The sequence below is a fragment of the Chionomys nivalis genome, chromosome 1 (assembly GCF_950005125.1).
Source record: "Chionomys nivalis chromosome 1, mChiNiv1.1, whole genome shotgun sequence".
NCBI classification, from domain to species: Eukaryota; Metazoa; Chordata; class Mammalia; order Rodentia; family Cricetidae; genus Chionomys; species Chionomys nivalis.
Window position 1 is genome coordinate 162133685 of NC_080086.1, and position 26603 is coordinate 162160287.

General features: G+C 40.8%; 1 protein-coding gene across 1 annotated transcript in view; it reads right to left on the minus strand.

The window, feature by feature from the left end:
* Mgam (maltase-glucoamylase) overlaps nt 1–26603 on the minus strand; it is a 142216-nt gene that overhangs the window by 75748 nt on the left and 39865 nt on the right. The window contains exons 21-44 of the mRNA XM_057761536.1: nt 25316–25404; nt 24841–24890; nt 24277–24444; nt 21386–21535; nt 20861–21061; nt 18835–18989; nt 17309–17477; nt 16969–17065; nt 16522–16634; nt 15287–15412; nt 13935–14063; nt 13580–13690; nt 13200–13262; nt 11809–11943; nt 11264–11351; nt 10202–10340; nt 9847–9980; nt 9689–9723; nt 9482–9598; nt 8945–9093; nt 8256–8340; nt 7318–7374; nt 4481–4605; nt 1289–1377 (exon numbers count right to left, since the gene is read on the minus strand). Of these exons, the coding sequence (XP_057617519.1) occupies nt 1289–1377; nt 4481–4605; nt 7318–7374; nt 8256–8340; nt 8945–9093; nt 9482–9598; nt 9689–9723; nt 9847–9980; nt 10202–10340; nt 11264–11351; nt 11809–11943; nt 13200–13262; nt 13580–13690; nt 13935–14063; nt 15287–15412; nt 16522–16634; nt 16969–17065; nt 17309–17477; nt 18835–18989; nt 20861–21061; nt 21386–21535; nt 24277–24444; nt 24841–24890; nt 25316–25404 (2774 nt within the window). The remainder of the gene's footprint in view (nt 1–1288; nt 1378–4480; nt 4606–7317; nt 7375–8255; nt 8341–8944; nt 9094–9481; nt 9599–9688; nt 9724–9846; nt 9981–10201; nt 10341–11263; nt 11352–11808; nt 11944–13199; nt 13263–13579; nt 13691–13934; nt 14064–15286; nt 15413–16521; nt 16635–16968; nt 17066–17308; nt 17478–18834; nt 18990–20860; nt 21062–21385; nt 21536–24276; nt 24445–24840; nt 24891–25315; nt 25405–26603) is intronic.

Below are 26603 nucleotides of genomic sequence, written 5' to 3' on the forward strand. Positions count from 1 at the left end.
TATGATGTCATTCTTAAAATTACAATACCATATTCAATATCCAAGAAGCTGTCTCAAATATTTCCTCCTAAGAGGTTGCTCTTAAGTCTAGTGTCCATTTTTCACAATAGCTAAGAAGGGGAAACAACAAACATATCTGTTAGCAGATGAATGAATAAAAGAATTACAGTGCATGTTTACAATGGAGCTTCCTGTAATATTAAAGAAGAAGGAAGTCCTGTGTTGTGAGAACAGAGATGAATCTGGCTCACACTCCACTAGGAGAAGTTGCTGAGATAGGAAAAGAAAATCAACATAGGGTCTCTACACAGGGGCTAAATAGCTGCACTTGTATAAACAGAGGAAGGAACAGGATAATTCATGGTCATGAAGGAGGGTAAATATGGAAAATCTACTCAAGTCCTATGAATCATAATACGAACAAGTTCTAGAGAGCCAATGTTGCCATTAGTGGTGATGGAAGCATCAGTTAATGCTATGGTAACCATTTTACAATGATTATATGTGTGCATATCCTGCATGGCCATGCACTTTTCCTCTACTTAATGCTCTAACCATGAAAGAACCCTTTGCAGTCCTCCAGAGGAAATCATCTCATGGCAATCCATTTCCCAAGTTAGAGTCATGGGAATTCTTAGTGCAGTAGAGACAGAAGGAAGGAAGGAAGGAAGGAAGGAAGGAAGGAAGGAAGGAAGGAAGGAAGGAAGGAAGGAAGGAAGGAAGGAGAGGGAAAGAAAGAAAGAAAGAAAGAAAGAAAGAAAGAAAGAAAGAAAGAAAGAAAGAAAGAAAGAAAGAAAGAAAAGAAAGAAAGAGTTGCTAAGGCACATAATGCTCATGATCAGGACTGTGTGTGCTCACTGCCTTCCTGTCATGGCTATGACTTCCACACCATCAACAGTTTTTCCACAAGGACTCACGGGGAAGGTATGTATAATGATAATGAATTACAGGAACAGTTTTCAAAATGTGTCCTTCAGGTGTCCTTTAATAATGAAATGAGAGCCTGTTAGGCATGGGTAACAAAGGAGAATATTCAGAGAGAGACAGATAGACAATGAGAGAGAGAAGCTTTCAATCCTCATTCTATGAGGCAAAGAAAAAGAGAGAGAAGTTCTCCTCGTCATTCTTTGGTTCATCTAACATGGTCTCTGACGAGTACAACCAGAAGTCCATGTTTTCTCTAGGAGGATGCTCTAAGATGCCAGGTGAGATCTCATGCACAGCTGAATGGCCAGCAGGGGTGAACGGACTCAGTCTTACCATGGCCACGCCCTCTCGCAGCACTCACCCTTTGACTGCCCATCATCCCAGAACAGCTCTCCTCTTGCTTCTTTGTTTTCATCCACGGCAATGAGAAGACCAAGAGGGTTCTTCCGGCTGTGGGGAACAAGATTTACAGAAGGCATTAGTCCTTAGGGCTCAATGAATTTTAGAAGATATGGCCACCAATTTTCACATGGGCAAAGGACAGATGGGTAAAGTCATGGGTGACTTCTTCCCTTCAGAGACAGGGGTAAGAACACTAGAAGACACTTTCTCCAATATCACTGTCACAGGAAAGAAATATCCTAAACCTGAGCAACATATGTACAAACAGGAAGTGGACATATCCCAAACCTCAGCAACATAAGTACAAACAGCGACAGTGGATGCTGGGGCTATGCTGATACACAGAATGTAGACTATGAAATAGGGTGGAGCCTTAGACAGTGGTGCTGTGCCCAAGGTCACTACAGAGATCACACAATCAGGACTATATCATCTGCTGCCAGTAGATATGTTTTCTCTACTATGGAAATTTTTACTCAGAAACACATAAAATAGGGGTTATCCATATAATGGTAACTCTATAATGGGTGGCTTTGTTTGGGGTCATTGGTTTGTTTGTTTTTGAGACAAACAGCTCAGACTAGCTTAGAACTGGCTCCCTGGCCTGGTCTGGTTACTAACTCATGATCCCACCTGCCTGTGTTGCTCAAGTGCTAATTCTATTATACACCACTGTGCCTGCTGATTAATTTTACTTAATTTTATGTCTCTTATTTTCTTTTGGAATAACAAAACCAAACAAAACATGGGATAGCACCTCCATGCTTGTTTCTCATGTGCCCCTCACTGACCTCAGGTTCCCTATTGTATTTGTTCCAGGTCAACCTTCTACTACTTGATCAGACTCCACTAGCAACAAAATCAGCTGATTTCCTTTATAGTTCACAGATAGAGCTATCATTGCTAAAATACCAAGAAGCATAAATATAAATCCACACAATCCTAAATCTTAGTAATACAAGACACATTCAACACACTTGACAGGCAACCAAAGTCGAGAGTGAAAATGACACAAATAAGAGATCAGAGAGCGCAGAGAGGCACTAACAGAAGTGTGATAACAATTCAGAGGACACGCATACTAAAGAGAGTGCAGAGACACTAATGGAAGGTGATAACAATTCAGAGGACGTGCACACTAAAGAGAGTGCAGAGAGACACTAACAGAAGGTGATAACAATTCAGAGGACGTGCACACTAAAGTATGGAATTTATACTACTATGCCAAAGGCTTGCAATGAAGAAATCAACACTCATAAGAGACAGAAACAACACAGGAATATACACAGTGAGCTAAATCACAAAGATGCCCAGAAAGTCAGACATGAGAGACACTGTGTTAAGCATAATAAGCTGGACATGTAATGTCATGTTTTCATTTCAAATTTTCTACTATCAATAAAAACCACAAAAAAGCAAACAAAAAATTTGATGGATTGAAGAGGCATGATTAGAGCCTGAGATGGGTACTAAGGTAGAAGTACTGAAGGATGGCTAAAAAAGGGGGGAGAGGAGGACAACCAGTTGATGAACATGATCAATGCATTACATATGGATGGAAAGAAGTGCGTCAGTGATTAATTTGTACAATTTATGTAGACTAATAATAATATGTAATAATAATTTAGTAGGAAATTGAGGGTGAAATGAACTATGGGGTGGGGCAGTAAATACTTGATAGTTTGCCTCACAGACTGACCCAACATGAAGAGCAATGGGAGATGATGCCTAAATGCAGGTGCTGAGTTGGTTATATTTGCAGACTGTCATGGCTGGGACATAACTGATCTATATGGTTATCAAGACACCGCATGCTGTAAAAATGTATGGATAGAGGAGTTTGCTGCATAACTACTGTGTACACTGCAACCTCCATGATCAGTGTTTACCCTCTCTCCCCCTTTTTTGTCATTTTTCATTTTCTTCCTTCTTTCCTTGTATCTATTAAATTTTATTTTGTTTTATTCTTGGGTGGGGAGGGAGAAAGGTAGGATTGGAGGCATGATGTGAGAGACACAAAGAATAAATAAAAGGAAAGTTAAAAAACCAAAAAGCCTGCATAAAGTACAGGTGCTCAACTTGAAAACACCCTGGGAAAGTACAAGGACTTTGAAGGATTTTGGACTTCAAGGACACGGAAAAATAAAATTTTTATTTTTGCAAAAGCAATTGATATGGATGTACAGAAAAAAGAATAGCACTAAAAGGGGATTGAAAAAGCAAACTGGCATTGAATTAGACACCCTTCTTTAAAGTCGGCAATTGGAATAATTAAAGCAAAAGGGATGTTTAAAGAAAAAGATAGGTGTCCACCCTTCTAATAAACCTGTCTGTGGTAAATAAATATGGTAATAGTTTCAGGAAAACGTTGGCACCAATGTGAAACTCTTTAGTAGAAGTATTATTTTGGAATAAAAAGTAACAAGGAGAAACTGATGTTCTGGAAACATGAGTTTATGCTCTTGAATCCAATTTCGAATCACTACAAAGAAATGCCTGAGTAGGGCTGGGGTAAAACTGGTAAACTAGAGTATTAGAAGAACCTATCAGAGATGCTAATCCAGAAATGGGAACAAGTGGGGTAGGAGCAGCAAACATGGGATAGACAGTCAGACCTGGACAAGAGAGGAACAAGTGGACCAGACTGGATCTTTCTAAAGACATGAGACTTTCAGAACTAAAATTGCAACAGCCCTGGGGAAAGCAGGAGACAGACTGCACAGCAGGAGGAAGACAGCACAGCAGGACACTGACTGCACAGCAGTTGGTGTCCTGAAAACTGAAAGGGTTTACAGAGGGGCAGGGAAGATTTCTCCATGTCCATCAGGGTGTTGGTCTTATCTACAGCTTCTCAAGAAAAGTACAAGGAAAATCAAAAGGCAGAGTGTGATCACACATGCATGCACACACACTAACACACAAAGGCAAAAGAAGCCAGCATCCTTCCTTACCACATTCCACCTGCTGCGTTAGCACACTCTGGTCACAGATACCAACAAAGTGTCCATTTGTGAAAAGGAGCAAAGCACATTGACATAGAGCAGAACAGTAGATGTTTGGGAAACTGCATGTGACCTTGAGAGTCACACTTGATGTAAAATGGCTTTCTCCACAAAAGTATGCAAAGCAGAGCCCAAGACCCATCACTCACCTTAACTGCGTGTTCAGGGCATGTTGTTGCCATGGCAAGATGTAACCTCCACGGATGTGAAGATTGATGTGCTCAAGAGGGGCAGGCAAGGTCTTCCACTCTCCTGTTGAATTAATATCTGCACCCTGTGGCAGGACAAGAGATGATGAGAGAAGGAACGCACACCTGCCTGAAGACCCAGCAGACCCTGAACAATCTGCTCGGTCACCATCATTCAATGTAGGTCATTATCACACTTTGGTCCCCTCTGCTCTGTTAAAGCTTGAGGTATTTAAAGCATTAAGAGCCTATTAGAATCCCTGCCCTTATGGGGAGTGGAGATATGGGGGAGAGTTACAGCACATACTAAATGAGGTCTTCCTGTGGATTCCAACCATCCTCACTGCACACACTGTTTCTAATTTGGGAGATGGGGTGACATTGAGCAATACTGCTATTTTTTCTTAGTTCCTGAAACATTTCTGCCAAGGGCAGTACTAGACCTCCCTTTCCCAAAGAAACCACAGATTCCCGTTTCTTCATGTGTGCACTCATAGACCTACTAGGTAACCAACACTTCTGACTGCTGTTTCCTAGGAAACCTTTGTCCAATTGAATAGTACTGTTTTCATATCCTTATCAGAACACAGCCAACTATATATTCTTGTCACTTTTGCCAAGTCTCTTTTGTGTGGGGTGCAGTCTAACCTGCTGCACAGCCTCAAATCTTCCTACACTGCCTCAACCTCAGCAGGACTTCTGTCTCCTTGACTTTGCTCCATTGATATTTGTGACAGATAAATCCTTCTTGTGGTGAGGCTGCCCTATGCCTTTGATATAAAGTATCAGAGTTGATGTCTGTTGGCTACAAGCTACTAGCAGCTCCATTACTCATCCCACAATGACCATGAGACATTGCAGTTGTCCTCTGGCAAGTATTTGAATGAACACAGTTGCTTTAAGAGGTAAGGAGTATTTATATGGGCTCTGTCTGGCTGCCATCCAATAAAACATGAAGTAGGAAGTTCAAATAGGCGACACAAGTCTTTAGCCATCCCTGCCCCCCACCCAAAAAAGGAAAGAAAAAAAAGAGAAACACTGTAGGTTGTGAATAATACCAAGGCAGCATTTTCTCAGTAATTTCTACCATTTAAAGTTGTTTTAATTTGACATTACTTTATTTTTTTTCTTTTTCTCTGAACAGCTTGCTCAATTAACTTTTGCTTCTGTAGATTAACTTTTATCTCACCTTTATCTGAAACTACCTTCTATTTAAAAGCCATATGTAAAGTAGCTAGTCCAGGAAACTCTTGTTAGCTTTCATATTTCACTTTTAAAATGTGACATATACAGTCATTTACTTCTGTGCCAGTACTTAATATAAACAAACCCTGGTACAGATTACCTGCCCAGCTTCAAGAGGCTGTGTGTTCAGTGTTTCTACACCTAGTGCTCAACGTTTTGAGCATTTTACTGTGTAAGGTCAGCTACAAGGACAGGCTAATCAGTTGCCTAGGGTGCAAATTTTAAGGTGGTCTCAAGACCATGTAAAGCCAGGGCAAGCCTTACAGCATAGGACCTCCTTAAATTGTGTGTCCTGTGCTTCTCCCTACTTAACCCTAGTCCAGACCCTATATCAGAAACCTGCAACATACTCAGGTCTCACTGGGAAGGGATAAGGCAGTCAGCATGAAATTCAGACAACACGAGGACCACTTCTGATGACTGTGGTCTACTGAGAAGGCAGTAGGGCATCCCCGCCCTAATGGCAGCATGAGCCAATAACAAAGCATGTGGAGGAGGGGCCAGCTGCCCCCAACACAAAGAGGAGGAAAGTCAATAGCTCTTCTTCACACAGCTGTCACCCAGTCTTACTCCAGTCCCCTGGGGTTGTCACCCAAGGGACTGACACATGCTCTGACTTTTGTCTGCCACTTCCTTCTTTTGTTAGAGGGCAGCAAACCTCTAAAACCCTGTCCTTTCAGCTGGACACTTAGGTTGCACTGGCCCAGAGATAACCACAAAGAGCTTTTTGTTGACTTCTCATCGGTAAATACACGTGAACACCTCAGGCATTGAAGTATGTCACTGTGTGTTTTATATGTTTATATATGAATCATAACGGTTAATCTTGGGTGGGGATATAGAGGAATTCCCCTTAAGTTTACAAAATACAGAGGCTGACTTTTACATTTTTATCTATCTTTCTATCTATCTGTCTGTCTGCCTGTCTATTTATTTAGAGAGGGGGATGTGTGTGTTCATGCATGCACATGTTAGTGTGTATGTGTGTGTGTGCGTGTGTGTGTGTGGTTGTAGATGTGTGTGTGCGAGTGTGTGTGGTTGTGTGTGTGTGTGTGTAGATCAGAGCACAACTTGTTTCTTCCCTCCTCCACCATATGGGATCTAGAAATCTAACGCCAGACACCAGACCTAGGTTCTAGCACATCCATATTTGGGGCCATGTCTCCAGCCCCAGAGAGGAGGCTTTTAATAAAATGGAGAGAGAAAAGACTTCCACAATTAAGAACTTATACAAAGAAAAATGAAGCCTACAGCATGATTTCCAGAGTTCACTGGTGTCTACGCCACTGTAATGATATTAAGACAAAGCTCCAGACTCACACACAAAGACACCCAGCAAGCCTGGTACCAGTGAGATATTTTATGTGCCACTGCAGAGCGCTGTCCTAAAGGATGACTGGTCAGAAGTTAGGAAATGAGGCCACAAAGTGTGAAATGACCATTCAAGACCACAAAAAGTGTTTTCCAGAAGAGGCATGAGATCGATATCTACCAGCTCCAAACACTCTGTATGCTACCACTTTCTGACTGTACAAATATGAAGAAAAACTCACCGTGGGGTAGTCATACCAGTGGGCTTTGGGGAAATATGCAGTGACATCTCTGGCATTCTGAAATAAATTACAAAGGAAGTGTGAGCACAGACTCTACTATATAGGACACAGTGAGCACTATACACTGGTGAGTAGCTAAAATAATAATAAGCTAACAATTGACAAAATTACTTCTTCTCTCTTATGTTATCAGTGATGAAGATCCTGCTTTCTCAGCCACAGAAATGAGCCTACCAAAACTAAGTGCTTTCACAAAGCCCCTCTGGTTACTAGACCCAGAAAAAAACCAGACAACACTCTCTTATAGATGTGTTCATCCCCTCCCTAGAGAAATGAATAGGCAATGGTGACTACAGAGAAGAAGAAAATTGTGCAGCCTGAAAAATATGTGAGGCGTGTTAATCTCATGTGTTCATTTTATCAAAATAAATAGTATAGACCAAGTAAATTAATTGTTTTTTTTTTTCTAGCATCAAGACCATTTAGCGAGAAGGTGAAAACTAACTATTTCAAGATAACATGAAAGGAGAGCAGGGACAATGTCAAATTACATTACAACCTCAAAAATAAAAAGAAATAATTAAAGGATAAAGAGATTAAAAAAGAATGACAAAGACTGCTGCGTATAGATTCGCAGTTAATTGTAGCTAAGAATCACAGGAATCTTTACACTTCCTGAACTTAGCCCTGCATACCTTACTTGGCTAATGGAGAAATAATTACATCCTTAAACACATGACGTTTCCTTGAAACGTTACAATAACATTGAAGATTTAAAGGCAGAACTCCTAAGGCCTGAAACTTTAGCTCAGAAGGACCAGAGGAGACGAACACAGAGTAGGACACGATGTCTCATAATCCCTTCACACCAGACTCTGCATGACCCCAGGCACCCAGCCCTACATGGAATCCTGACTCCCTCTTGTCTCCATACTCACAGCCTCCAGCACAGGGCTGACCAGGAGGGCTGGACCCAGCAGGAACTGTCTATCTATATTCCACGTCTCCCGGTCTGACAGAAACCTGGAAAAGGAAATGAAGGTGCCAATCTGACCCCCATGGGGCCTCGGAACAAGACCTCAAGGAAGTCCTCAAGTTTGGTTCCATGTCAGAAATCCAGCTATATCCCATACCTTCCTTAAATTTCACTAGGTGATAAGAATCACATAGACACCATTTCCCACATGCTGTACTCTTAAAACTTCAGAAATTCATTATCTGACACAAGTATCTTCCATTTCTTCACCGTGTCCACTGTACTGAAATAATACGCTAGTCCTTGCCATCATTCCTTGAATTGTTCTCTAAAGTTACATGAAGATGTGCTGGTCAGAGTCCAAATAACACAATCCCCACACCGAGTAGGGAAGTCTTCGTAGGGAAAAATAGGAAGAAACTGTAATATGATAGGAGCTTTCAATTGGTAAGTTCAGTAGGAGATACCGTATACACAATGTAAGTGTTGTATATGACACTGTACTAAAAGGAGGGATAAAGATACTCTCTCTGGAGAGCTCATGCAAAAGGGACATGTCACTTCAATGTGCAAAAGTTGTTTGGAATCATTTCCACCCTACATGATGAATAACTTGTTTATTATTCAACAGGATTCCAGCTCGACACTCACTCGTGGAGAAGAGGCCGCACAACCGTGCTGCCCTCTGTGTGGGATTTGTACATCAAGGTGTAGAGATATGGCAACAGGGTGTATCTGGTCTCTAGCACACTTCTGGAAATGTCCTCAAAGGTTGAATTCCAGGCAACAGGATCTTGTCTCTAAAGCAACAGAAGAAAAGTGTTCAAAGTCCACCAGAGACAAGAAGAAACAGAAGAGTCATTAAACCCTATTTGAACTGCATATACACATGGAATATGCCATAAACATTAGAAAATGAATAGCATGACTAGTACTCCTATAATATTCTTAACTGATTGGCAAATATCAACAAGATTCTACCAGAAAAAAGTCATAAGACTTCATCAGATATAATGAAAAATATTCTCTAAGGAAAATGTCATGAAAGCAATATTAAAACTATGGTATAAAGGAAGAGAACTGATGGATTTGCAGTTTTCTCCAGGGAACACAGGCAGCAGGATTGTTCTCAGAAACTGAGGGAGCATTTCCAGTGACATAATAGAGGTGAGGAAGCTGACATCCCACCTTGGTCCCAATGGTGTTGTGGTTCCTGGAGAAGGGGTAAAAGGCGCCCAGCTGCATCCAGCGAATGCACATCTCATACTCAGCATCTTGAAAGAACCCACAGATGTCTGCTCCGGTCTGAAACAACAAGGAGCAAAGTCAGCTCTTGGTGCTTTCTGAGGGATGCTGCCATCTTTCTAGGAAGGAGGAGCATGCAAGAGCACTTACATAGGAGATGCCAAAGAGACTGAACTCCATCATGCCTGTAAGGAGAAATGCAGCAGGGTCAGGACAAGCATCATTCTCTGCCTCCTCCCCCTTCACCAAGGATCTTACTCCCCAGTTTACCCACAGCCAACAGAAGGCCTTGGGCAAAACCCACACACCAATGATGGATTTCTTCAGCTGGTCCCAAGCAGCTGTGTTGTCTCCCAGCCAGTGTCCTGCCCATCGTCCAGAAGTGGGGAATGTGGAGCGGGTGATGACGATCCCTCTCTCTCCTGTCACCTCCTGCACAGCTCTGGTTGGGGAAACAAGAAGTGATGGTACCTTGTTTAAATCTTCCTTCCAATTATAATCAATCACAGTGTGTGGATACATGCTCAAAGAATGTTTGCTTAATAAATAAATATCTACAAAGTTATAGTTAGATTACTTTTCAGCCCTTAGTATGGAAAATGGAAGATAAACCATCACTGTTCCTACAGTGCCATCAGCTGGAGAAAGCAGAGGATCACTCACTCGTAGGTGGGTCTGGTCTGGGACCACCCGTACAGGTTGTGCACATCATAGTGCCGCACCCGGGAGCCATCTGGAAGGATCTGCTCGCTCTCCATGCACAGGGTCTTGCTGCTCAGGCCCCTGTCCCTGGCTTCCAAATCTGAGGAAATAATGAAACATCAGTGAAGATCAGCCTTGACCCTTAATTCTTGATTTCTCTTTAGAAGATACTAAGACTAAAGACCTCTGCCTGGATTTCACTCCCCTTCTCCTTAGCATTTAAGAACAAGAGACTCTCTCAGTAGCAATGTGATGAAGGCATTTTCAGTATCAAATTCACTAAAGAAAATGGAGGTCGGGTGGTTGTCAAGTGGTCACTACAGGGCAGGTTTTAGTACAAGCTTTACTTTTATTTATTTATTTATTTGTTTGTTTGTTTGTTTGTTTGTGTGTGGGTATGTATGTATAAAAAAGAAGGGATGTCTGCAGCAACCACAATAAGAGAAGAAGATATCCAATACTCTCGAGTTGGAGTTAGCAATGATTTTGAGTCTCCTGTCATGAGTTCTCTGTTAGGATAGCAATCACTCTTAACTGCTAATCCACCCCTCCAGTCCTATAAGCTTTTAATGCAGAAGTTATTTCATATCCTTCTTATATTTCTGTGAATGGATAGTGTTGTATGCCTGTTATACTTTAGGACACATACATTTTGTAATGTCTCTGGAAGGTCACACAACTCAGAAAGGGCATAGTAAATGGAACTAAGCTATAGATGTGCATGACACTAAAGTCCACCAGCTCCATGAAAAGGGGAATCCACTTCACAGTACATGTTGGTGGAAAAAGGAATTTTGTAAGTTATCACACCACAGAGACATTATCACAGTTGAGTGATTTCTGGACAAATTCAAGAAATGTTCTAACAGCCCCAGTTGGAAATATGATGTGTTTTTGACTTAGACCCTATTTAACCAAAATAATTGTGAGGATGTGTCTTTGATGGTCAGGGTAACTACAGGATGCTGAGCTCATCTCCTCCTATCCACTGTGCATCAAGTGAAGAGATCCCAAGTTCCTTACGTGGCATGTAGGGAGGATGATTCAGAGTAGCATTGCTGCAGCCAGGAGAAACTGCTCCATTCACAAAGTTGGAAGGTTCATTCATATCCTACAAATAGTGAGAATATGGATTGTTTTTAAAGACAATTAAGTTCCATCAATTAGGAACAAAGAAGTGGTCAACATTCAATATCTAACATCCCTATAGATGCTGCACAGAGGGGAAGCAAAAAACACTGGGAAAGCACAGGCTAGAAATAACAAATAACAGGAACATGACTGGCTATATTATTTCATTTTTTCCATTAGGACAAACAATGCTTTAAGGAACTCCCACTAATTGTGGTGGAAGTTTTACAGCAGGAACTTCAGACAGGTTCCCATGCACTATGCTGAGGACAATTCTAAGTTTGATTGGATGATTGGCACTTTGCTAGGTCTGAAATATTTTTCTGAAAATGATTATCACCTTGCCCAATGTTATGGATCCACATGCTAAAAGCAGCACATATACACACAAACACACCTATACTCAGGCATACACAGACAAATCCATACACACTTACAATCCACAGGCCATCAAACTTCAAGCTCTTTTCTGGATTATCTGTGTTTGTATGGAGTTCTTGAATCTCTTTCTTCCACCACTCGGCAGTTGAATTACGGAAAAAGTCTGGGAATGCCACATACGCTCGGTATAACTGTCAAATTAAAATATAATCAATGTATCATAAATGAATATATCATACAGGAAGCAGGCACGTACTAAGAACTGCATGAATTCTTATATCTCCACAGTTGTGCAGTGATGGTTTGAACAGAACCTATATAATAAAACATACTTAACTTTTTAGAAAAAGATTTAAGAATAAAGATGAAAATCATAAATGATATATACCTTCCCAGAATTTGGAAACCAGCTACATTGTATGGAATGGACTGCTCAGGTGGATCATGGGCTTTGTATGGTTAAAACTTAAATTGAAAACTCTGTGCTTGTGTCCAGAATGATACCTTAGTAGATAAATTCTTGCATCTAACAGGGTTTCCAGATCTCAGCTATACCTTACAAACCATATGTAGGTCAGCTTCATCATCAGTTCACCCATCCCACATTTCCTGTACACTAGCACACACCAGTACAATTCCAGTCCCTCAATCATGACCATTGTTAAGGAAGAGTTAAAGGTCCAGCAAACACTGAAGACCAAGAGCAGCTACCTCCCAACAGTGTACACACTGCTCACAGGTGTATCAGAAAACTCAGAAAATAAACAGGCTGACTCAGTGCTTTGGATAAACATCTTAGGAAGAGGAGGGGCTGATGCTTCTTCTGCCAGTTGTGTCAATGAATTTATTCACGCAGGACACAGAAACAAATGAAGATGAGAAGAACATAGGGCAAAAACCTAGGCTACGTGGACTCATTAGATGGAAAAGCCTGTTCACAGAAGAAAGCAAATTAATAACAGGAGACCACAACTGAAAGGAAAAGGAAAGCCGAGAGGCCCAGTGCAGGATGGAAGGGCGGTGCCGGAGTAACGTGTGGACATGGAGCAGCCTGTGCGTGAACACAAACATACATGGAGAAAAGGATCCCATAACTGAGGACAAAGGTTGGGAGCTGTCAAGGCTAACATCCAGTTCTGAGTTCACAGCCATCAGGAACTGACTGCTTTGCATTTGAAATTGCCATTGTGACATAGGAAACTATGGGTAGGAAAACTGAACACATTGTATCTTCAACCCTATGGTCAATAACGTCAACATCACAACCTGAAGTAAAACACAGCTAACCATAAAATAATGGGTCTCAGACTGACAGGAGGAGCATTGCTCCTATGTGGTTCTTTCTCACATGTCTCTGTCCACTGTGTAGACACATCTAACGTCCTAGACCTGGCTGCCTCTTCCTGGAAACCCTGAGCACATCCAGCATCCACAGAGTGCCTTTTACCTCCAGTTGAGTGTCCCAGTCTAGAGAGGAGTCCACTTCAACACCAGGGTAATCAGGCCAGACCTATGGAGAGAAAAGACTTGACATACATGTCCTGAACAAATGTTTATACAATTTAGTTCTTAGGAAACTATAAGTCAAGGATCTAGGGCTAATGGTTGCCAGAGAGGATTTCCCTAAAGGAAAATAGATTCCTCAAAGCACTTGAGCAGATCAACAGATATTAGCTGAAAACAGAAAAGTAAAAATAAAAAAAGAAAGAAAGAAAACCATAACTTTAGAGACCACGCATAATAGGCCCCAAAATCAACATTTCCAAAGAGCACTAACAGTGGCTCTGGCTTAGTGTGAGTCTGACCAAATCAACACAGAGCTCATACCTTTCCCCAGACAATATCTCCATTATTGGGATATCTGATGAAGACATCATTCTTTATACCATGTTCAAAGGCAGGATACTCCTGTGTCTCATTGCCAGAAATGGCTGGGTCCTGAAATCAGAGCACAAGGCAGGTGGAAAATTAAGACAAAAGATGCCAAAAAGGGGGGGGGGTAGACAAAGGGACATCTCCAGTTGGAATTTCACTGTAGAGTTTCTGTGACTGCCATGAAATACACTTACAGAAACTGACTTCTGTTTCTCTACAAGAACTGGAAAGACAGACATTCTGAGCAATCCCCACACAGTTCCATCCATTGTCCCAAGCACAGCGTACACATTCACAATGGACTAACCAGAATGAGGATGACCCGCATCCCGGCTTCCTTCATGCGATTGATCAGGGCTGGAAACCCAGAGAACTTGGGGCTGAGGGTGAAGTCCAGCTGCCTCTCCATGTAGTCGATGTCTGAGTACTGCACGTCCTGGAAGGACACAGGAAAGAGTGGCTGCTGGCTGGAGAGTTCAGGCTCCAGCAGTTTCTGCAGCTTGTGCCCAGCTATTCCACCCCTATGTATGCCATATTAAAGCTTTGGGCTTGGAGATATTGACTGATGTTTTTTATTTTCTTCAGAAACAGAAAAATATTTATCTCAACATCAACAAAAAATGTAAGATGAGAACCAATGCCTGTCTGTAAAGGTTGTTGTAAAAAAAATTAAAAACACTATTGGAAAAATGCTTTGACTTCTCTACAAATATGTACCGAAATCAGTAATGTTTGTTCATAGAACACAAAACCAAATATTCAGTCAGAATAGACACAGATCATAGGTCTACTATAAAAGATTCCAAAAAAAAAAAAAAAAAAACTCCCTGTATAGGACCCTGTTTAGGGGGTGATCAAAAGCAGTGCTCTCATTGAGACTCTCCATTACACCTGTGCTTCTCAACTGTTCTAATGTCATCCTTTAATTCAGTTCCTCATGATGTGTGAGCCACAATCATAAAATTATTTTCATTGCTACTTCTTAACCGTACTTTTGCTACTCTCAAGGATTATATGTAAATATCTGTGCTTTTCAATGGACTAACAAGACCCATTAGAAAGGGTCCTTTGACTCCAACCAAAATTCTCAACCCACAAGTTGGGTACCTCTGTGTTACAGGAAGTGTTTTGCACTAAGGCAGCACAGAATAATACATACAAAAATCACAAAGGGTTACAAAATGATTTCTGATTATTGGACCTCTGGTTTTGAGGTGAATGTGGCTGATTCTGAATATGATTTTACTACAAACTCAATACAGGATTTTAGCATGGAGCCAGTGAGAGTTTGGGGCTCAGAGAATTGTGCTGTTCCAGATCCAAGAAAGCAATCCTCATATGGGATTACATCATTGAGGTTGGGTGAAGTTTCCTTAATTGAGAGAAACTAGTATTGGAATGGTGGTTTATTATCATGTCAGTAGGGCAGTATAGTTAAATATCTTGAAGTCAGTCAAGAAGCAGAGGAAAGCCTGGCACAGGAGACAGCACCCATGAACCAATCTTAGCTGCTCTCTGTTAGTCTAAGTTACCACTGTGATGAGGGCAGTGGTCTCCCCTGAATCACTATGGATGGCATAAGCACAGTATGGACATGACATGAGATAGACACTATGTCATACTTAAATCTGACAAAAATTCCTCAGCAGATGTACATACATAGGGGATCCGTTTAGCCACCATCTCATCATACAAGCTGGCGATCTCAGCATCATTCTCATATCCATAGCGACACAGCTGGAATCCCAGGGACCAGTAAGGTACCATCACAGGCCGACCAATCAACTAGAAAACAGACAGAGAGTATTGGACAGTTAGAGGAGAAGCTGTATGGAAGCTGGATATGAAGTCAGAATATTTAAATCAAATTAGACACCAAATTTAAATACAGAAACTGTGAGGGTGTGTGGAGCTCCAGGAACACACTACAGAAAACCTACAGCTTCCCAGAGCACACTTTTCAGGGAAGCTTGTTTTCATTCAGATTTCCAGATATATAATTTAGAATCTAAACACACACAACAAAGAGGGAAATAGCTAATGTAGAATACAGTCTCTAGCTCTTGTTGATTGTGAACTTGGGCAAATATGTGACATTTTTGTGCTAGTTTTTTGACTTGTGAATCAGAGCTATTATTGAGAGCTTTTTGATGTGGATTTGACTCAGTAACTTAGTCTGTGAGACACTCTCTCACATATATTAAGTAATAGATGCCGTAGATATTTCATACATGTTTGCTGATGTTGTCACCAACAATGTTATCATTCCCCGTGACCATGATTCCCACCACCAGTTCCACAGGTACAGACATTGTCTCTATCACCACACTGTAACCACTGTGTCAATGTCATGATGTAATATCTTCCATGATGATAACCCCCCACTGCTATCATTATCATAAGCACCATTACCTGTAGAACAACTACCATAACATCATCATATCAACCACCAACAACACTGTCATGAACCCACTCATTCAACTCCACTACAATCACCCCATGGCCTATCTTCCTCTGTACCATTATTGTCATAATGGTCACCATACGGACAATCAGTTATACTACCAACACTACATTCGATACCACCATCCCTCACCACACCATCAAGATCACTACCAGCATAGCTCTCAGTCACATTGGCCCCACGATTAGACCCCGAAAATACTATGCTATATTGCATAAGTGAAAAAAAACATAATTTTAATAGTTATAGGAATATATCCATTCTCCAACATTCCATATTATAGCTTCTCTTTAGAGAGACCATCAAATTCAGGAACCAAATGACAGTTATATTATATGGAAATCCTATATTGCAGGTTTGAAACATATTGTGAGTGTATGTACACACACACATACACACACATATCTTTCATAAATGCATTCTTTCCTACCTTTGTGTATTGCTGAGTGACAAGCTCTGGAGTTGGGCCCAAGAACACAAAGAAGTCCAGAATGCCCCCTGTGGTTCTGTATGTTAGGGCAGGCAGGGGCTGGAATGTCACATCTGAAAACACACACACAAAAAAAAATGTCATCATGCTGAAATCCTTCATGTTGAGAATATTAACCCTGGAATCCTGACTTTCTCTCTCTTCAACTGTAATACACTGACAACAGATATTCTGGAGTATGCGCAGAAAGAATTGAAGAAGTTAAATGAAAGCTCTCACTAGCTGCATTACAAATAAAAGTTGCATAAATTATATATAATTAAAATATAATCAAAGGATCAATGAAAGGCAATACAAATCCACAAAAATTATACTTTTTTCACTAAGTACATTCTAAAGCAATTGAAGAATAGTTGGCATACAATAAGGGAAAAAGGTTCATCCTACCCATGGCGTTGCTGTTCAGCAAGAGAACTCCATAGGCATTGTCATCCTCCTCTAACCCCATGTAGTAAGGGTGGACACCATAGGAATTCATCTTGTACTGAGAAGAATACGGAAAAGAGATGAGGAGACTATGCTTATGATAAATAAACTCAACAGAAAATTGATTGCTAAATTGAGCCAAGCTTCCTCTGTTAAGAACAGACGTAGAAAGTGGCACTTAAAAATGTGTCCATCTACCTAGCATAGAAGGTAAGAGTCGCATGGAGTCTGTAAAGAGAACTACAAGACACATGACCTGGGCAGAAAGGACAGAACCCAGACCCAAACACCCTGTCCTTACCCCCGGGGGCTGATCCCTGGAAAACATGCCCCACGTGTGCCAGTTCAAGTCTATCTTGAAAGTTGGGTGCTCAGTTTCCCCAAAGCCATAGATGTATGTGGAGGGCAGGCGGGTGGAGATGCGGATGAACATGTCATTGAAGGTGAAGCCAAGGAGCCCAGAGTCCCAGCTGCAGAAGGAGAAGAGACATTTGCAAAAAGAAAATCAGCTTCTAGTGGTTTACAGCAGCTGCCTTTGTGAGGACAACAGGGCCCTCCATTGCACAAACCATCCCTACTGGAGTCTCTCTCAAAAAAAACTAGTAAGTTAGTGGCTAAATAAACAGTCACCATGGCTAATGCCCAAGTCCCCATCATTCTCCTGCTCTGCACCACTGCTTCCCTTTATTGCTGTCCACAGTCACAGATTCAATCACTTTTTTCACGTTACCACTCCAAACTCACTGTGCCTTCTGCTCCTGACCCCTGATGCCCACTTCCTCCACATATCCAGGGCTGTGATATGAGCACCTCACACCAGCTCACACCCCTGCCCACATGCACACTCATCTGTCCTGAGAGCATCTGAGGACCCTGCAGGCCTCTTCCTGTTCTAAATCCCATCTCCAGGCCTGCTTTGTCTCCACATTCATCCTAGCTGTTACCTCAGAGGAATCTCTATTGTAAATGATAAATTCCCTCCAGCTCATGACTTATTTCATTCTATCACAAAAGTTTGTTTTCCCAGAACTCTCTTTGGAACTTCTCCTAATCTAGGTTCCATTTCAAACATCACCTCTTCCCCAGAGACACAAACTCAGATTATGGCATGTATGCTAACAGATAATCTGATTTCCCTGAGTTTTCCAGCATAGCGATTGTCACTATATCAAATTTCTATTCAGTGTATAATTTAACTTTGTTTAATGGAAGAACTAGCACATCTGTCTATGACCACAGCACTATATGGGAACCTAATTCAAAGAAAGAATTAAGTAAATACTTGCTCAATAATTCCTATGAACCTGCAACTGCCTTAGTATCACTCTCAGAGTATTAAATATTTCCTCTATGAACAGAAAGCACTTCCTCATGTGGTGGCTAGAGGAGCTATCCCCCATAGTCACAGGTATTTCAGTATTTGGTCCTCATTTGGGCAGTATTTGGGGACTATTGGGAGTTTTGGCTTTGATACAGGAAGTATGTCACTGGGAACAGGCTTCACAACCTCACGAAATTCCCAGTTTTCTTTCTGTTTCCTGTTTGTAGTTCAACATGTGATCTTCAACCTGTTCCTGCTGCCCTGCCTGCTGCCTGCATCCACTTCACCATCATGGACTTGAACTCTCTGGTGCCATAAAGTTAAATAAACTCTTCAATAAGTTGTCTTGGCAATGGCTTTTTATCACAGCCCAGGACATAACTACTACATCATGGATGTGAATGTCGGCAGGCTGATGCTTTGAGCGAGGATGTCTTCAAGGACAATGGGACTGGGGAGGAATGTTTAGGAAACAAGAACCCTGAGTCATACCAGGGCCCACTCACATTATAGTGCCTGTACTCTTCCTGCTAATTATAATCCCAAATGGGTTCTCCTTGATTGAGACATTATAGAGACGGCCTTCCTCTGTGCTTTCTGGAACAGTAGGGATGTTCAGAGGCACTGGAACTTCATACCGTTTGTTGTTGGGATCAAAGATCTAGGCCAGAGGAAATCATTTTATGAAAAGACAGACTTGTGGCATTTACATCATAATTCTTTCCTGGCATACTGACACTGATCATAATTAACAGCATTGCACAATTAACAATATAATTGAAGTATTAAAAATACAATTCAAAGTAACTCATGAAGATTTTTAATTCCCACCTCACAAAATATGAGAGGCTTGAAACTTTAGATATTTGAACAATACTGAATTTATCAATCCATCATAGGTAAATATGTTAAAACATTAACAGTGTAATATTTAGTTAGCGGTCATTTCAAAAGAGCACTGTATCCAAGAATTGTCCTCTAGTTATGAATGTCTCGGCACACTCTTTTAGCATGGCTGACAGAGTCTAGAGCCTGTTTGTTTGGTCTCCTTTTACCTCACAATACAGGACTTAACCAATACAGCAGAGAACAAGGTTCTATTAAATAGCGTAATCTGGGACATATCCCAGTATTTTAGGCAGTAGAACATTGGTTCATCAATTTCAAATCTGGTATTAACATGAAAAATTCATTCTGAAAATGGTATGGTATTTATAAACATGTGACATATTGTTTTGTGTGTGCACTTATGAGTGCAGGGAGATACAAGACTCGAAAACAGGAAAAACATTAGTTATCCTGATTAAAAGCATTCCTTCTGGAAATGAAATAAAGCTAAGTAAATAAGATCCACAGTGTGGCTGACACAACAGTACAGAGTAGGGCTAGGAACTGAGAAATTTAAGGTTAAGGTCATGAAAGCTCGGGAATTCAAAAGAAGTAGGAAAGAAGAATTCAGCAGTCCTGGGGGATGCGAGTTGACATGAACTCTGCAAAAGGGCTTTTCTGTTGCAAAGAAGGCACAGCAAGATGGTTTCATAGAACAAATAGAGGCTGAATCTTAAAAGTTAAGCAGCAAAAAACCAAGCATAAAACTGAGAGCAAGTGATCCTGGTAAAGAAACAACACAGACGAAGACCCAGAGTGTAAAGTGGCCCATAAACATATGTGTATGGGGGAGAGAGCCACTGTGCATGGTTAGTGAGTGTGAGCTGAGGCGGCACACTCGACCAACTCCACTTTGGTGAGGACACACAGAAAACAACATCACAGCAGAAGCCGGAAAACTCAAGTCCAGACTGAGCTCAGACTCTAAGAGTGGTCTAGGTGAAGCCAGTCTGCCCTGATCACTGCCTTGTTGTCTTCCAGCACCATGACCGCTCACTGGAGAGCAGCCTCTCTGTGGGATCCCAATACCACCATGGTGGAGGACAAACCCTTGTTTCAGAGCAGCTCCCAGTTTAATCAGGAAACAACAAAGAGGATAACGAGCTCACCCACAGTCCCTTTGCTTAATTAAACCATGGAAGGAAAAGAAATCACTTCTATTTTTTTTTAAATTATATTCCTACTCATCTATTGTCAATCACAAATCTATTATCATACCATCCATACACAGACACGAAACCTAGGAACACGATGGTCATTCCTCAGGCATCTCCTTCTTGTAGCTGATATGAATGACCAAGATGGTCTCAAGGTCTCAAAAACATCTGCTATTCCCAGCCTCCCTTATTATTTCTAGAGCAAACTCATCCACAGCTGCCCAAACTTCCTAGTAGCCTCCTCTGCACCCTCCTCATGTTTTGTTCTCCCAAACATTCCTTTAGACACATTGATTCTCTCGAATTCGAAATTAGAGGTTTTGCTACTCTACCAGTCATTTCATTGTTCTCTTCATGACAATGCTGTTCTAGAGTATTTTACTAAAAAAAAAAAAAACTTGGTTTTGGAATGCTGTAACACACGATTGTGAAGGGCGATGGACCTGGAAAGACCCTGCCCACACCTGACTGCATACACTGTGCTTACCTTAAACTGCAGCATGTCATTCTTGTGGTAGATCACTCGCACTTGCAGTTGATCCACAGGGGTAGAAGGGAAGGCATTGGTAAATGGAGAAGCCTTCAGGGAGATGTCGGCTGTAGCCTCATTTGGGGCATACTGAACATTGCTGACTGAGTATAGCTCATTGGCAAAGTAGCAATACGGGACCCCAGAAGAGCTGGATTCCTGAAAAGAAAGTCAATATTCTACATCAGCAGAGATATGGAGTTACCAAATAAATGAGAAAAGTCAATTTATATGGAGGAAGCCATCACTTCATTTACTCATGCCTATAACAATTAAACTAAGCATGACTCTAAATTCCTCAAGTACAAACAACACAGTAAACACCCCCTTCTTACCTTCTTCCCTCCTCAATTTAAATCAGCCTCATCTAGAGCCTTTTTTCCATGGATTTTAATAAATATGTGTATCTCGGTCTGGGCTAAAGACATTGTAGGTTGCATTTCAAGAGTTTCCAGTTACCATGAACGTCCTCAGCACACTCACCTCCCAGATGCAGCCACGGGCAATGCAGTTGGCCTCAGAAGCCCCCTGCTCATCTGGATAGCAGTCTATCTTCTCCTGGTCCTTCATAAAGTCCCACTCCACTGTATATGCTTCTCCCAACACGAGATGAATATCTGTGATGGTGGCAACCTGAAGGAAAGCAAATTCATCCTCAGGACAAAGGTCTTGTCAGATCTAAACCTTTTTATGTTAACTAAGTATAAATGTCATTCTCAGTCTAGCCTTATGCTCTGCTTTTAACAATTTAAAGAATACATTACAGTTTCAATTGTACAATTTTATGTATGGAATAAGAGATTGTGGCAAAAGGAAAACACCAGTATTGTATCAAAACTTACTTCTTACAATTGTAGGAAGACCAAGAAAAAAAATTATGATCACATTTTTTCATCCCTCCCCTGAACCATTTGAGCCCTGTTTATTTTGTCAGAAAGTGTGAAAATTTATATATATATCACTATATAAACTTTCATTTACAACACCCAGTCTCATGATTTCCTGAGGTCAGAAACCCACATTTGAAGCTACATATATTGTATTTGCTTTTAACTGCAGCATTCCATTCTAATTTTCACGTTCTTTTATTTGAAGTTTCTTACACAGCACCTGCACGACTAATGCATCCACGTATCTGGAGCATTCTGTCACTTTCTAGGTGTCACCGTCCTGTTCTCAGTGTCCTTCCAGTGGACACTGCCCTGGCTTTCCTGTCCCTCAATCCCCACCCTGCACTACCGACTCCAAGAAGGCCTTGATTCAAAGGTCATTGTCAGGACCTTAGAGAACTGAATATGACTTCCTTAATTGGGTGCCAGAGATCCTCTCAAATATGACAAGTTTCTCTGACCCAAAACTGCTTCTTAATGTGAATGATACCTTAGTCAGGCATGGAGTTAATGACTGATAACGTAAGATGCCTGAACCATTTGGCCTGTCAAGAATAGTTTAAGTTGGAGAGCGTCACCAAGACAAATGCTCTCTAGGAAAATAAGGCTCTTTCCGAGCACACTACCAGCTGTCTTATTAATATGAAATGTGATCTTCCTTTTTGATATTTCAGGTTCAACTCTCAGATTTTTCTAATTATTATCTGAAATTTTAATGACTGTAGCTTATTCATAGCCAGGAAAGTAAATTTGTGTTCATTACGGGCCTGGGTTTCTTTCTTGCTAGAAGGGCCTGCCCCATCAGCTTAACTCTGACTTCCTCTTTTTACAACTTTCTTTTTCTTGCTTATTTTGTTTCCTTTTTTTATTTCTTCTAGAATTAGGACATTGTGACTAATCCAAGCAAGCACTTCTACTCGTTAGACAAGCCAGATCTTTGCTCTAATGAAGTTCAACCTCTTAATCAACTTCAGCAAGTTCTCAACTTTGAACATCTAATTACAGAAAAAGAAAAACTCCAATCTGTTTGCCATCTCAGACTTCTTGTCACATAAATCTGATGAATCCAGGCTTATTTCCTGTGCATGTGTGTTTCACCTGAACGTATATGTGTGCATTATGTGTGTAGCCAGAGAGGTCAGAAGTGGCATTGGTTCTGTTCGTTTTGCAGTTACAGATGTTTGTGAGCCAACATGTGTGTGCTAAGATTCAAACCTGAGACCTCCCGAAGAGTAGTCCGTGCTATTAACTGCTGAGCCATCTCTCAATCTCCATGAAACTCTGTCTTTCAAGGTCCTGTTCTATCCATGCCTTCTCCAAAGTTGATCCCAACTACTGCATTAAGCCTTGAGTATTAAATAAGACCAATGCAAATATCTTACCAATGTGGATTTACACTTCTTCATTCTTTCATCTATTTTCATGTATGTGAATTGTATCTCTGACCACTCTGATTCAAAGAATAAAGAGTTCTTTGGTGATGTGTTAACTATCTTATTTTCATCAAGAACAAAGATTATTTTCACCAATGCATCTTCCAGATGTCTTACACTTTGCCCCAGATATAATCAAGGACATAATCCGTTATTTGTAACTTCATAATACATGTTCTTCTGCACAGAGTGTGATGACAAAAATATCATCAATAGGCCATTTAGTGGACTCATTTCCCTAATTCGAAAGATCCTAAAACTGTGCTTATTGAGCAGTTCCAATTCCACGAGGCTCCTCAGTATAAGTTCTGAGACCTGACTGGAAAATGTCCCTCAGAGTGCGGAGGAAGAGGAATTGAATACAAATCTTACAGAAAGGCTGGATCTCATCACATCTGCCAGAATCCCACTTTCTAGTCACCATCTAAGTTAGCTAGCAACACCATCATCTCCATAAACTATTTGCTGCAAATGTATGTTAGAGTCATATACTCTTCTCAACAGAGGTTAACAATGAAAAGAAACATTAAACATTAAATAAACAAAAGCACTTAAAACATTTTATTCATAAGCTCTCTATCTCTACTTTCAACTTAGAGTACAAACCATCAACTTTCAGATCCCATCTCTTGGACCTTGTCCCCATATCCAGTTAAAGAAAAACAATCACTGACAGTGAAAAAATGAGGATGGAAAAACTGGACCCATGGTGCCTCAGAATGTCTCTACATTTTTTTTTTTTTTTGGTTTTTTGAGACAGGGTTTCTCTGTGGTTTTGGAGTCTGTCCTGGAACTAGCTCTTGTAGACCAGGCTGGTCTCGAACTCACAGAGATCCGCCTGTCTCTGCCTCCCGAGTGCTGGGATTAAAGGCGTGCGCCACCACCGCCCGGCAGAATGTCTCTACATTTTTACCTTCTTTTTCCATACTCCAACATCACTGTCAGCCTCAGATGGCTCTGTTTCTTCAACAACCCATGTAATCTTAGCAAGAAGTGATAATAAGTCACCATGGAGGTTCGTGAAAGTCACCCTCCCAAGATGAATTCTTACCTTCAGGTCTGAATTGTAAGCGATTTGTGGAGACATTGGACTAAGGACACCATTCTGTTTCACTCTAACATTGTAAATTGCCTCCGTCCCAAAGATTTTAATTTCCTGGAATGCTAAGTTATTGGGATCCTTGTAGTTTGCACTTGAAATTGCCACATTCAATTGGTTCTGAAACACATCAAGTATAATGATGAACAAATTATAAACACTTGGTTTCCCCAGCTCCCCAAATCCCCATCCTAAACTACACACTCAACCTTCCCCAAAGTTCTAATATGTGCTAATGGGCACACAAATTTATTTTTTATAATGCCAATGGAGTGTAATGAGGAAACAGACAGACTTATTAGAGAATTATCCTTTACAACAATATCTCATTTTCTTTTACTGTTGACACCTTGATCAATATAGCTGATGTAATTATTATGAATTAAGTCATAAATAGTATATTCACCCACATAAATGCTGATATTTAAATAAATACAATTAGATACACATAGTAGGACATATATAGTCATCTTAAGAAAAAAAGTCATACACAATATTCATAAAATATGCACTCACTTGGGTGACAGAAAATTCACTGAAGAGGTAAATGTTGTTGGCCACAGTATCTGAAAGAAAAAAGAGATATCAGCCTGGCCTATGCTCACAGAAGATGAGCTTCATCTCCTCTCCTAAAATCTGACTGTTCTTTCTTCTCATGACTGAAGAACACTGCAATAGACCTGTCAATAACAACTCTTCAGACAGTTTGGCTGCTTCCAGATCCTCACTAGTACAGACAGGGCCACAGTGGACAGGAGATGCCCAGCATCTCTGTGACACACTGTTTAATTTCTTTTGATGGTACAGACACAGACAGGGGACTTATGTGCTATATGGAAGCTCTACTTTCAACCAGAAGCAGATGATTTCTCTGGCAGGATGCTCTAAGATGCCAGGTGAGATCTCATACACAGCTAAATGGCCAGCAGGGGTGAAGGGACAGAGTCAGAAACTCAGTCCTACAATGGCCACACCCTCTTGCAGCACTCACCCTTTGACTCCCCATCATCCCAGAACAGCTCTCCTCTTGCTTCTTTGCTTTCATTCAGGGCAACAAGAAGACCAAGAGGGTTCTTTCGGCTGTAGGGAACAGAAGCACAAGACCCAAATCCTTAGGGCTCAAAGAATTTGCCAAACAATTGTATCCATTTTCAATCAGGAAAGGTTACTAGCAGCAGATGCTCTATTCTCTCTCTAATATAAGGGCAAGATTGGCAGGCCTTTCTCTCTCTAGTATCAATATGGGATGAAAATACTCTAAAGCTTAACAATAAGTACACATGAAGGAGGTAAGAATGTGAGAGATAGAATCAACAGCTACAATAAATACATGGCTGACATCAGAGAAATGCAAATCAAAATAACTCTGAGACTCCATCTTATATCTGTCAGATTTTCCATGATCAAAAACACTAAAAATAGCTTATGCTGCAAAGGATGTAGGGTAAAGGGAACACTCTTCCATTGCTGATGGGATTACAAACTTATACAGCAACTTTGGAAATCAGTATGACGATTTCTCAGAAAATTGAGAACTAATCTACTTCAAGACCCAGCAATACCACTTTTGGGTATATACCCAAAGGATGTTCAATCATACTACAAGGACATGTGCTCGACTCTGTTCATAGCAGCATTATCCATAATAGCTAGAACCTGGAAACAACCTAGATACCCCCTCAACCAAAGGATGGATTAAAAATGTGATACATTTACACAATGGAATATTACTCAGCGGTAAAAAATAATAACATCATGAAATTTGCAGGCAAATTGATGGATCTAGACAAACACATCTTGAGTGAGGTAACCCAGACCCAGAAAGACAAATATAATATTTACTCACTCATAAGTGGCTTTTAGACATAAAGCAAAGAAAAACCAGCCTACAGTCCACAAACCCAGATAACCTAGACAACAAAGAGAACCCTAAGAGAGACATACATGGAACATACATAGGAAGGTGAAAAAGAAAAGTTCTCCTGTGTGAGTGGGAGGGGGGAGATGGAAGGGAAGCAGAGAAAAATGTATAGTGCAATAAAAATAATTTAAAAACTGTGACTGAAAGTATCATTTTGAAGGTAGATTAAGAGGGAGAACTCTTCCACAATAGTGCTATGGCTAGGTGTTTAGAGTCCATACCCTGAGAAGTGTCAAGCGCTAGGAAAAAGACATACTTTCTGAGAAAACAAAAATATACAGTAGGGTCATATAGAGAATGGCCACTTTCCTTATTTGATGACTTGTCATTTTGTCTTGAGAGAAAGGCATATATATCA